This window comes from Mizuhopecten yessoensis, unplaced genomic scaffold (assembly GCF_002113885.1).
Source record: "Mizuhopecten yessoensis strain PY_sf001 unplaced genomic scaffold, ASM211388v2 scaffold10045, whole genome shotgun sequence".
Taxonomy (NCBI): Eukaryota; Metazoa; Mollusca; class Bivalvia; order Pectinida; family Pectinidae; genus Mizuhopecten; species Mizuhopecten yessoensis.
This window is the reverse complement of record NW_018408351.1, coordinates 812,179-826,379: the sequence shown is the minus strand read 5'-3', so window position 1 is coordinate 826,379 and position 14,201 is coordinate 812,179. Positions and strand designations below refer to the sequence as shown.

The 14,201-nt window shown below is 37.4% G+C and overlaps 1 protein-coding gene across 2 annotated transcripts; it reads right to left on the bottom strand.

Annotated features, from left to right (window-relative positions):
* Nucleotides 1-920: 920 nt before the first annotated feature.
* LOC110459364 (deoxyribonuclease-2-alpha-like) lies at nt 921-14,108 on the bottom strand. Of its 2 annotated transcripts, XM_021511582.1 has the most exons (9): nt 13,908-14,108; nt 13,091-13,268; nt 11,953-12,011; nt 8,542-8,561; nt 6,987-7,148; nt 5,941-6,144; nt 5,303-5,415; nt 3,006-3,134; nt 921-2,501 (listed from the first exon to the last, which is right to left on the bottom strand). In XM_021511582.1, the coding sequence occupies exons 1-9, from the start codon at nt 14,012-14,014 to the stop codon at nt 2,382-2,384; spliced, it is 1,092 nt and encodes a 363-aa protein (XP_021367257.1). In that variant the 5' UTR covers nt 14,015-14,108; the 3' UTR covers nt 921-2,381. The 2 variants fall into 2 exon arrangements, with proteins under 2 accessions (XP_021367257.1, XP_021367256.1); XM_021511581.1 differs by lacking the exon at nt 8,542-8,561 and having other exon boundaries at nt 11,933-12,011; nt 13,908-14,107.
* Nucleotides 14,109-14,201: the final 93 nt, after the last annotated feature.

The window sequence follows — 14,201 nt, the reverse complement described above, 5'->3', positions numbered from 1 at the left end:
TATTATTGAGGTTAGGTTTAAACATGTGAGTATCGTGCTGTTGAGACATAATGTATAGCTTGAAACTTGAAGAAGAAAAAAGCCCTATACCTCATTGATGCACAAATCACATCGTTTGGCAAACTGAGCAAGAGTCGGATGTGCTTACGGAATTTGATTGAAACATCTGGACAATATCTACAGCAATTATCACACGAAAACCAAAGAGTGCCCAGGATGGGTGGAAAGACAGAGGAACACAAACATTGTAATCAAGTTTGAAGAAATTTGGCTTATATTTGCTATTAAGCGGAAACTGTAGATAATGACATTTTTCATTAATCAAGGGGCCATAACTCAGCCAAATGGAATCCGATTAGAATGGTTGTCACACTTTGAAGAGCCCTTAATACGTTGAACCCTGTTACTAAGGTTGAAGACAATCGGATAATATTTGCGAGAATTAATGAACAGAAACGGCAGATAATGATGTTTTTTGTTATTCAAGGGGCCATAACCCTGCTGAAAGTGGTCATCGGACTTGGGCAAGCCCTTAAAGCATTTTACTCTGTGACCAAGTTTGAAGAAAATCGATTAGTATTTGTTGTACTTATAGCACGGAAACGAAACGCAGCAGATAATGACGTTTTTCGTTATTCAAGGGGCCATAACTCTGCCAAATGGGGTCCACTGGAGGTAGTCATCGAACTTGGTTGAGCCCTAAAGGCATCTAACCCTGTGACCAAGTTTAAAGAAAATTGGTTAATATTTGGTGTAGTTATTGCGCGGAAACGAAGCATGACAGACAGACAGACAGACAAACCCAAATTAATATCCCCCGTTTCGGTGAAAGCGGGGGATAAAAATGTAATACGATAGATGGAATGGCATACGTTGTGAATATGCTGTAGAATATAAACATAAAAATCTAAAACTCATTAAAGGAATAAAATAAGTTTATTAAATAAATTGCACACAAATATAGAAGATTCATCATAAGAACAGTATAACATTTTTGAAAAAGAAAAATATGTACAAATGTACTAATAAATCATTATATGGCATGATCTTTGTTAAAGGCAAAAGTTAATATAAAATATATATAACTTGTATATTCCCTATATAGGAGAGTAACCAGTCCTATCCTATGTAGGGCATATGTGTGTACAACATGTGTATAGATATAACAATGAGATACTGTATACCAGGAAATCATCCCTGCAGTTTAACTTTTGCCGATGGCCAGTTGAATTAAAGTCCATTTTCACCCGTAATTGACCTGAAAATGACCCGGATCGTCATGAAGAAATGTCACCAGTGTAGCTTACTATAATAGTATTCCCATTGTCAGCACTATTTACTGTTCATTGTTGTCCACTGAACATTACTACAGATTACTTCATACAGTACCGTGAACAACAAAACTCACACTCAGGACAAAGTTGTATTTTTAACAGTAAAGGCAAAATATTTCTCTGGGTAAAAATTACCAGGTATGCAGTATCTAATAATCTACAAACAAAATGTATACTATAAACAATGGAATGTAAACATTATTACTCATAGGTATACCACTGTATTAACCGGAATATCATAATTATTAAAACCTGGAATGTGAGAAAAATGCCCTCCAAGTACAACAATATTCCAAGGACATTTCTATTGACTTTAAAATACTCAGAGACTGTTGTACTGACAGTTTATCATATAAGTGAACAATAATGATGGCTATACATTGTTTTTATACTCAAGTAATAAAAAAATATATAGTACAAAACAAACAGGTGCCCTGAGCTGTCCCCCCACAATCCCACTCCATAGGGAAGTGATACACAGTAACAGGTGGCGACAAACAAATATAGTACAAAACAAACAGGTGCCCTGAGCTGTCCCCCCACAATCCTACTCCATAGGGAAGTGATACACAGTTACAAGTGGCAACGAAAAAAAGTCAACACATCGGGTAATAACGATTCATTATTACAAAACGAACAACATATCCTGTTCATGCCAAGTTATTTTGACTGGCAGCTTACATATATTATTTGATATTTATTGAATACCTGAGCTTCAACATAAATTTGTTTTATGACAAAATCATGGTTAATTAAAGTCTGATGATAAGTGCTCATTCCCAACAGTTACTAAGCAAAGCCTAGGAAATCTAAATAACTCGTTATTGAAGCGTCTTTCACTTTGATTGTTGTAATCGTTGTTGTTATACAGGTGAAAATACTGGTAGGAAGCTCACACATGGTATTAGACCTAGTGTAAGGTGTGTATATATATATGTGTGTTTGTTCGTTGTAAATTAAGTTTATAATTATAGTAATCTTAATGTTATCATTAGACTTTTGAACACATAGTCACAATGCCACAAGATAAGTTTTGATTTTCTGCCCCTAGTTCCACCAGTTTTCCTTGGGACATGGTGCGTACTTGCCAACCAGTGCTCTGAAGCTTTTCCAAACCTGTTTCTGCTGGAAACACACTGTTCCCCCTGCTCTATGGAACTGGGAGCGCTACAAACAGGAAAAGACAAACTAGTGTGGACACTTAATACATGTAGCAGTGCAGCAGAAGTGTATATCAATACAGGAAATTTATTTACTCGAGCCATATTTATTTACAGATATGCCGATTTTGGGTATTTTTTAAACATAATTGACATGTGTTTCTTCCTGTTATGACATAAAAACAGATATATTTATCATACGACCAGTGCAACATCATAAACCAGACTCTAGGATTTTGACCCGATTTAAAATGTCATCCCCTGTAGCTGAGTTGACCTGTATCAACTAACACGATCCCCAGGTACTTTACCTGTATTGACTGACAAGGTCCCCCTGTACTTTACCTGTATTTAATAAAAAGGTCCCCCTGTACTTTACCTGTATTTAATAACAAGGTCCTCTGTATTTACATGTATTGACTCACAGGGCCCCTTGTACTTTGTACCTTTTATTGACTAAAGAGGTTCCCAGTATTTACCTATATTGATCAAGGAGGACCCCCTGTATTACCTGTCTGTTGATATCCCCTATGCATGTCCAGCCTCCTTTATCCACAGACACTGCCCACTTGGAATGATCCTTAGTCTCCAGAAAGTACACCCCACCAACAGGAAATGTCACATTCTCCACATTGTATACCTACAACAGAGCATACACACACACGTTTGTGTGACTCAAATTGGAACTTTTTCTCTGTGTGTAAGAGTGTGTGCAAGTTAACTTGTACTGGATGTAGGTGTATATGTTTACCTTGTACTGGAGTAGGTGTATAAGTATACCTTGTACTGGGTGTATGATATAAGTATACCTTGTACTGGGTGTATGATATAAGTATACCTTGAACTGGGTGTAGGTGTATAACATTACCTTGTACTGGGTGTAGGTGTATAAGTATACCTTGTACTGGTGTAGGTGTATAAGTATACCTTGTACTGGTGTAGGTGTATACCATTACCTTGTACTGGGTGTAGGTGTATAACATTACCTTGTACTGGGTGTAGGTGAATAAGTATACCTTGTACTGGGTGTAGATGTATAACATTACCTTGTACTGGGTGTAGGTGTATAACATTACCTTGTACATGTGTAGGTGTATATCATTACCTTGTTCTGGTGTAGGTGTATAAGTATACCTTGTATTGGTGTAGGTGTATACCATTACATTGTACTGGGTGTAGGTGTATAACTTTACCTTGTACTGGGTGTAGGTGTATAACACTACCTTGTACTGGGTGTAGGTGTCTAACATTACCTTGTACTGGGTGTAGGGGTATAACATTACCTTGTACTGGTGTAGGTGGATAAGTATACCTTGTACTGGTGTAGGTGGATAAGTATACCTTGTACTGGTGTAGGTGCATAACATTACCTTGTACATGTGTAGGTGTATAGCATTACCTTGTACTGGTGTAGGTGTATAACATTACCTTGTACATGTGTAGGTGTATAGCATTACCTTGTACTGGTGTAGGTGTATAACTTTTCCTTGTACTGGTGTAGGTGTATAAGTTTACCATATACTGGGTGTAGGATATACGTATACCATATACTGGGTGTAGGTGTATAACTTTACCTTGTACTGGTGTAGGTGTATAAATTTACCTTGTACTGGGTGTAGGTATATAAGTTTACCGTGTACTGGGTGTAGGTGTATAAGTATACCTTGTACTGGGTGTATGATATACGTATACCATATACTGGGTGTAGGATATACGTATACCATAGGTGTATAACTTTACCTTGTACTGGGTGTATGATATACGTATACCATACACTGGGTGTAGGTGTATAACGTTACCTTGTACTGGGTGTATGATATACGTATACCATACACTGGGTGTAGGTGTATAAGTATACCTTGTACTGGGTGTAGGTATATAAGTTTACCGTGTACTGGGTGTAGGTGTATAAGTATACCTTGTACTGGTGTAGGTGTATAACATGACCTTGAACTGGTGTAGGTGTATAACATGACCTTGAACTGGTGTAGGTGTATAACATTACCTTGTACTGGTGTAGGTGTATAAGTATACCTTGTACTGGTGTAGGTGTATAAGTATACCTTGTACTGGGTTTATGATATACGTATACCATATACTGGGAGTATGTTATACGTATACCATATACGGGGTGTAGGATATACGTATACCATATACTGGGTGTAGGTGTATAACGTTACCTTGTACTGGGTGTATGATATAAGTACACCTTGTTTTTATGTATAATGTAATTGTTGGTTTTTTTTCTATGTCTCGATAAAGGTAGGGACTGCTCCGAAAATTTGACAACATCATATTGTCTACACTGTAAGAATTACTTCCTTGCCCAATATTATATTTGGTACAGATATATAGCTATACCTTTTTCTGGGTGTAGGTGTATGAAATAAATATACCATATATTGGGTGTAAATGTACTGTGAAAGTATATCCTGTACTTGGTATAGATATATTATGTATACCATATATTGGGTGTAGGTGTATTATGAAAGTATATCCTGTACTTGGTATAGATATATAATGTATACCATATATTGGGTGTAGATGTACTGTGAAAGTATATCCTGTACTTGGTATAGATATATAATGTATACCATATATTGGGTGTCGGTGTACTATGAAAGTATATCCTGTACTTGGTATAGATATGTAATGTTTGTAAACCGTGTACTTAATGGAACAGTTGTAATGTTTGTATACCTTGTACTTAATGGAACAGTTGTAATGTTTGTATACCTTGTACTTAATGGAACAGTTGTAATGTTTGTATACCTTGTACTTAATGGAACAGTTGTAATGTTTGTATACCTTGTACTGAATGGAACAGTTGGTAGGAAGGTTTTCTTTGACTCCTCCTTTCTGCCAGGTCTCAACCATCATGTCACTTTGCAGATCAATGGCCACCAAGTTATCATACAGATCTGCAAGTAAATTGTACATAATCAGATTTTTAGTCATCAAATAATGATCATAAAAATGATTGATATATACTAACAAACGATGAACTACTTGTAGTAAAACTATGATAACTTCTCATATTGACAGGAATGAATTAAATTCATTAAATTGATCATTTTTTTTTTTTAAGAAATATTGATCAATTAATTTGAATGAAATTGAATGATTTGTAAAATCAATAAAATTGTGATCATTTACAATAATTGACCTTATTTCACATTTAAGGAACATCAGACTAGCCTTGTGTCATCAACACACATCCTGGTTCCTGAAGCAGACTGCCAGCACCAGGCAGAGACATGTACAGGGTACAGTCACCATGACGTTTAATTAGGTCAAGTGTCCTAACCACTGTGCGTGGTTGATTTCATCTCTATCAAACTTTATATACTGCATTCCACAGTTCAGAGACAACCTCAGTGTATGTAAACCATAGCGCTGGATTGCTGATGTGTACATGTGCTGTTACTCTGAACCGCCAGACTTACCAGCCATGAATTTCCCAAACTTGGCATAGCTAACAAAATTATGTCCAGCCTTCGATACCAGTGTTGTCTTGTGATACCATGGCAACTGTTTGACATGTGACTGCTTATCACCTAGAATCTGGTTCATTACAGGGCTCTTTGCGGCAAAACTGGCGGGGAAGTTTTTGTCGTAGATCTTGGGATAGGTATACAGAAACTGTTCACCTGTAACGGAACATAAACACGGTCATTGTTGATGCATCTATGTACAGTGTATTTATAAAGAACAAAACACCATACAGTCGGTTCTTTTTGTAGGGATGATATTTCTGCTAACTGGTGGAGCATACAGGTACATGTATATATGATAATTAGATACTGTATCATCTCTGATTCATGTACAGGTAAATATAATTTTATCCTTTTGAGTAAAAATTACAAAAGAAAAAGAACTGAAATAACCAACTATAAAGTATAGATATGCAATAACAGTAATACATGTCTTCACCTTGCTACCTAGATAGGACTGTGTTAATTACAAAGACTTTCACATTGACATAGAACCTGTTAATTATGAAGACATTTACATTGACATAGAACCTGTTAACTACAAAGACATTCACATTGACATAGAACCTGTTAATTACAAAGACATTCACATTGACATAGAACCTGTTAATTACGAAGACTTTCACATTGACACAGAACCTGTTAATTACAAAGACATTCACATTGACATAGAACCTGTTAATAACAAAGACATTCACATTGACATAGAATCTGTCAATTACAAAGACATTCACATTGACATAGAACCTGTTAATTACAAAGACATTCACATTGACTCATCATGCAGTTGTATCTGTATTTGTCTTGTTACACATAAGCTACTGACTGGTTTCAGGTATAAATCTCCACCAATTACTTCACCGTTCCTTGTCCTTTAAGATTACAGAGGAGACACATCCAACTAAATAACTATTCATTTTTACCATTACGCTGCCTCCTTATTCCTTTAATCGGAACTCTTAGATTTCCAAGATAGTAATGTTGTATTGTGTACATACCTATTTTTTCCATCATGGCAATGGGGTAGGAGACACACAGGAAGGCTTGTCCATAATCCATGGCACTGTCAGGCCACGCCCATCCCATAGTACGGTTGGGCGGGAAATGTGGGGTACTGTGCACCAACCAAAATCCTTCCTGGGTATCAAAACTCAACACTCCTGTTGTAATTATACAGTGACCACATTAAAACCTGTAATACAATATTGAAGTTATACTTCGTAAATGACTTATCTTAACTACACGTTTGCTATCTGTATATTTTGTATGGCCATTATGTATTGTAGATGCTATATTTCTGCAAACAATTTGCCAATGTGAATCATGAAAGGCAGTAAGCAGGGTGGAATAAGGATAGTGAGTTTGGTCTAGATACAACCAAGTGACTGACTGGCAGTGAAATAGGACACTGGATAATAGCCATGTAAGTCTACACACTGGATAATAGCCATGTAAGTCTACACACTGGATAATAACCATGTAAGTCTACACACTGGATAATAACCATGTAAGTCTACACACTGGGTAATAACCATGTAAGTCTACACACTGGATAATAACCATGTAAGTCTACACACTGGATAATAGCCATGTAAGTCTACACACTGGATAATAACCATGTTAGTCTTGACACTGGATAATAACCATGTTAGTCTGGACACTGGATAATAGCCATGTCAGTCTACACACTGGATAATAACCATGTTAGTCTACACACTGGATAATAACCATGTAAGTCTACACACTGGGTAATAACCATGTTAGTCTACACACTGGATAATAACCATGTAAGTCTACACACTGGATAAAAGCCATGTAAGTCTACACACTGGATAATAATCACGTTTAAAGCCTGGACACCATGTAGTAACCATGTTAGTCTTGCCACTGGGTAATAACCATGTTAGTCTACACACTGGATAATAACCATGTTAGTCTACACACTGGATAATAGCCATGTAAGTCTACACACTGGATAATAACCATGTTAGTCTTGACACTGGATAATAACCATGTTAGTCTGGACACTGGATAATAACCATGTTAGTCTACACACTGGATAATAACCATGTTAGTCTGGACACTGGATAATAAGTCTGGACACTGGATAATAACCATATTAGTCTAAAAAATGGCAAAGAGGATAACGTGAGATACTCACAGACAAATATATCTGGAGTACATGTACATTTAAATAATTTCTCTACATTTACTGTGAAAAAAGTATATGCCCAAAAGTATGGAAATATTCCTTTTTATACACAAGTACATGGAAACATTCAATCATACATGAAATATATTGTAATATTCCATCAAACACGAGATGTTTCAAACCTCCATCAAACACTAGACAGCACAAGGGAGATAACTGTGGGATCACTACTGGAATTAACACAAAGTGACTGTATAACACTTACCTTTAGCGTGTCTGTGGCTATGCTTACCTTTAGCGTGTTTGTGGCTATGTGTCCATGGTTACACTTACCTTTAGCGTGTCTGTGGCTATGCGTCCATGGTTACACTTACCTTTAGATTGTCAATGGTCATACTTACCTTTAGTGTGTCCATGGTTACACTTACCGTTAGTGTGTCTGTGGCAATGTGTCCATGGTTACACTTACCTTTAGATTGTCAATGGTTATACTTACCTTTAGTGTGTCTGTGGTTACACTTACCTTTAGAATGTCCATGGTTACACTTACCTTTAGTGTGTCTGTGGCTATGTGTCCGTGTTTACACTTACCTTTAGATTGTCAATGGTTATACTTACCTTTAGTGTGTCCATGGTTATACTTACCTTTAGAGTGTCCATGGTTATACTAACCTTTAGAGTGTCCATGGTTACACTTACCTTTAGTGTGTCTGTGGCTATGTGTCCATGGTTATACTTACCTTTAGAGTGTCCATGGTTACACTTACCTTTGGTGTGTCTGTGGCTATGTGTCCATGGTTACACTTACCTTTAGTGTGTCTGTGGCTATGTGTCCGTGTTTACACTTACCTTTAGATTGTCAATGGTTATACTTACCTTTAGATTGTCAATGGTTATACTTACCTTTAGATTGTCCATGATTACACTTTCCTTTAGTGTGTCAATGGTTACACTTACCTTTAGTCTGTCCATGATTACACTTACATTTAGTGTGTCCATGATTACACTTACCTTTAAAGTGTCCATGGACACACTTAAAACACTTACCTTTAGAGTGTCCGTGGTTACACTTACCTTTAGCGTGTCCATGGTTATACTTACCTTCAGATTGTCAATGGTTATACTTACCTTTAGTGTGTCCATGGTTACACTTACCTTTAGATTGTCAATGGTTACACTTACCTTTAGATTGTCAATGGTTATACTTACCTTTAGTGTGTCCATGGTTATACTTACCTTTAGAGTGTCCATGGTTACACTTACCTTTAGAGTGTCTATGGTTACACTTACCTTTAGAGTGTCCATGGTTATACTAACCTTTAGAGTGTCCATGGTTATACTTACCTTTAGAGTGTCAATGGTTATACTTACCTTTAGAGTGTCCATGGTTATACTTACCTTTAGTGTGGCCATGGTTATACTTACCTTTAGAGTGTCCATGGTTACACTAACCTTAAGAGTGTCTATGGTTACACTTACCTTTAGAGTGTCCATGGTTATACTAACCTTTAGAGTGTCCATGGTTATACTTACCTTTAGAGTGTCCATGGTTATACTTACCTTTAGAGTGTCCATGGTTATACTTACCTTTAGAGTGTCCATGGTTACACTTACCTTTAGAGTGTCTATGGTTACACTTACCTTTAGAGTGTCCATGGTTATACTAACCTTTAGAGTGTCCATGGTTATACTTACCTTTAGAGTGTCCATGGTTATACTTACCTTTAGAGTGTCCATGGTTATACTTACCTTTAGTGTGTCCATGGTTATACTTACCTTTAGAGTGTCCATGGTTACACTTACCTTTAGAGTGTCTATGGTTACACTTACCTTTAGAGTGTCCATGGTTATACTAACCTTTAGAGTGTCCATGGTTATACTTACCTTTAGAGTGTCCATGGTTATACTTACCTTTAGAGTGTCCATGGTTACACTTACCTTTAGTGTGTCTGTGGCTATGTGTCCATGGTTATACTTACCTTTAGAGTGTCCATGGTTACACTAACCTTTATAGTGTCCATGGTTACACTTACCTTTAGTGTGTCTGTGGCTATGTGTCTATGGTTACACTTACCTTTAGTGTGTCTATGGCTATGTGTCCCTTGTTACACTTTCCTTTAGTGTGTCCATGGTTACACTTACCTTTAGATTGTCCATTATTACTTACCTTTAGAGTGTCCATGGTTACACTTACCTTTAGATTGTCCATGATTACACTTTCTTTTAGTGTGTCAATGGTTACACTTACCTTTAGTCTGTCCATGATTACACTTACATTTAGTGTGTCCATGATTACACTTACCTTTAAAGTGTCCATGGACACACTTAAAACACTTACCTTTAGTGTGTCCGTGGTTACACTTACCTTTAGCGTGTCCATGGTTACTTCCTTTAGTGTGTCCATGGTTACACTTACCTTTAGCGTGTCCATGATTACTTCCTTTAGTGTGTCCATGGTTACACTTACCTTAGATTGTCCATGATTACACTTACCTTTAGAGTGTCCATTATTACACTTACCTTTAGTGTGTCCATGATTACACTTACCTTTAGAGTGTCCATGGACACACTTAAAACACTTACATTTAGTATGTCCATGGTAACACTTACCTTTAGATTGTCCATGGTTACACTTACCTTTAGAGTGTCCATGGTTACACTTACCTTTAGAGTGTCCATGGTTACATTTACCTTTAGAGTGTCCATGGTTATTCTTACCTTTAGTGTGTCCATGGTTACACTTACCTTTAGTGTGTCCATGGTTACACTTACCTTTAGAGTGTCCATGGTTACATTTACCTTTAGAGTGTGCATGGTTATTCTTACCTTTAGTGTGTCCATGGTTACACTTACCTTTAGAGTGGCCATGGTTACACTTACCTTTAGAGTGTCCATGGTTACATTTACCTTTAGAGTGTGCATGGTTATTCTTACCTTTAGTGTGTCCATGGTTACACTTTCCTTTAGTGTGTTTGTGGCTATGTGTCTGTGGTTACACTTACCTTTAGATTGTCAATGGTTATACTTACCTTTAGTGTCCATGGTTACACTTACCTTTAGTGTCCATGGTTACACTTACCTTTAGTGTGTCTGTGGCTACGTGTCCGTGGTTACACTTACCTTTAGAGTGTCTATGGTTACACTTACCTTTAGTGTGTCCATGGTTACACTTACCTTAAGAGTGTCCATGGTTACACTTACCTTTAGTGTGTCTGTGGCTACGTGTCCATGGTTACACTTACCTTTAGAGTGTCCATGGTTATACTTACCTTTAGAGTGTCCATGGTTACACTTACCTTTAGCGTGTCTGTGGCTATTTGTCCATGGTTACACTTACCTTTAGCGTGTCTGTGGCTATTTGTCCATGGTTACACTTACCTTTAGCGTGTCCATGGTTACTTCCTTTAGTGTGTCCATGGGTACACTTACCTTTAGCGTGTCTGTGGCTATTTGTCCATGGTTACACTTACCTTTAGCGTGTCCATGGTTACTTCCTTTAGTGTGTCCATGGGTACACTTACCTTTAGCGTGTCTGTGGCTATTTGTCCATGGTTACACTTACCTTTAGCGTGTCTGTGGCTATGTGTCCATGGTTATACTTACCTTTAGTGTGTCAATGGTTATACTTACCTTTAGAGTGTCTATGGTTACACTTACCTTTAGTGTGTCTATGGTTACACTTACCTTTAGTGTGTCCATGGTTATACTTACCTTTAGTGTGTCTATGGTTACACTTACCTTTAGAGTGTCCATGGTTACACTTACCTTTAGAGTGTCCATGGTTACACTTACCTTTAGAGTGTCCATGGTTTAGACTTTCAGAAGAAGGTGTCTGGTCATTGTACATCGCATACATGTAGCTACCGTTCTTCTGAGAAAACAACGTGGAACAAAAATAAAAGTTTAGTATTTTCATGTACATTATAAAGGTATTGTTCTTTCAGAAAATACAAAATGGTGTTAATATACCTTTGTTAGCCTTGTTTGTTTCTTTAAAAGAATTACATACAATGTTAGTATACATTTGTACATATAGTATTGACACTTTATCTTTTTTACAAGAAAATAAACTGACCTTCGACATATGGTCTCGGGTCACGTAATACTGATATAAACTGACCATAGGCACATGTCATTTCATAAAAAATAGATTTTGACATAGTTATATGGTCAGAAGATCACTTCATACTGACATATACTGACTATAGCCTCATAGTCATAGGAGATTTGAAGAAAAAAATATATATCAACCAAATTCTCAGGCCAAAAAATATGTGTGTTTCAGATATCCCAACCTACCCTAGATTTTACTGCCGACCCTAGATATTTTATCACCTACTTGTGTTTAAGATAAATTTATTAGCCAGGCAAAATTCACAGCAACTCATTAAAATGTTCTTTCTTCCTGTTCTGGAAGTCTGACCTTTTTCTTGACAAATTAATAGCTATTAGAGACTGACAGGTGAGTTATATACTGATCAGTGAGCTGCATACTGACAGGTGAGCTGTATACTGACAGGTGAGCCGGGACTGACAGGTGAGCTTTACATTGATCAGTGAGCTGCATACTGATAAGTGAGCTGCATACTGACAGGTGAGCTTTACATTGATCAGTGAGATTTATACTGATAAGTGAGCTGCATACTGACAGGTGAGCTTTACATTGATCAGTGAGCTATGTACTGACATGTGAGCTGTATACTGACAGGTAAGCCGAGACTGACAGGTGAGCTTTATACTGATCAGTGAGCTGCATACTGACAGGTGAGCTTTACATTGATCAGTGAGCGATGTACTGACATGTGAGCTGTATACTGACAGGTGAGCCGAGACTGACAGGTGAGCTTTATACTGATCAGTGAGCTGTATATTGACAGGTGAGCTTTATACTGACTGTGTGCTGTATATTGAGAGGTAAGCTTTATACTGATCAGTGAGCTGTATACTGACCGATGAGCTGTAGATCTGCTGCAATGTGTTGTAAACAGGGTTGGCGACCTTGCCATCTATTCCGACCTTGGACAATATCCAGGTAGGTGAATCCACATCTAGGTAGTAAAAGCCCAGTCCTCGGGACATGATAGGGTTAAGGCTCTTTGACAGGATAGGCAGCTTGTAAACAACATACCTACAATCAACAGAGATACTTTTAACAGAGTAATTGGCCAGAGATTATAATAAGAACTATTTAATTGTAGATCTTTGAAATGCAGTTTATTTTTCATGTTTGAACATGTGTTAATAATGCACACAGGGACCTGAGAATTTGTTACAGCTATATTTGGACCTAAAATAATGTGTTTAGAGTAATTTTACAGGTTTGAGGGGTTTAGATCAATACTGATAGGTGAGCTCGCATATTGGTATATTGTTATCATTGGGGTGGCATGTTTACCGAAAATGGATCTCAACACCCCGTGTAAAATTACTCAAAACACCTTATAGTGTAGGTCTAAATATAGCTGAACAAATTCTCAGGTCCCTGTGATAATGCATGCATATTATTCACGTTCATAAAGCTTACATAAATGCTGCTATAGTGCTTTGTGTCATGTATATGGGCAATTCCTGTAGGAACTCTATCTAAATCAGAGATGTATAACGATATAGATAGAGTTCCTACAGGAATTAGTGTATGGGATACTCTACTGATACCAAAATGGTTTTGATGTAGAGATCGAGTGAAGTCATATATATATGGTATAGGCCTAACGTTACCACCGATCAGCTGACCATGACGAGTGTTGAAAACGTTGAATAATCTCACCAATCCACCGGTTTTCCCGCTATAGACAGACATTGCATACTGTCCACAGTGACCAGCGTCCACCACAAAACCAGACCGGTCAGCAGGCTCCTCTGTCCCGCCATCATGTGTCCTGGTATACCCGTCTGTACCGGGTTAGATTTGCATGACGCGCGCCAGCTATAATGTACTTGAACAGGAAGTATTTTTTATACTTTCGGTTTGTTGTCACGTGATCGATCCTTATCGAAATTTTTAGCAAATATGGATCGCGATATAGACAAATTGATGCGGGAAGAAAAGGCAAAGAAGAAA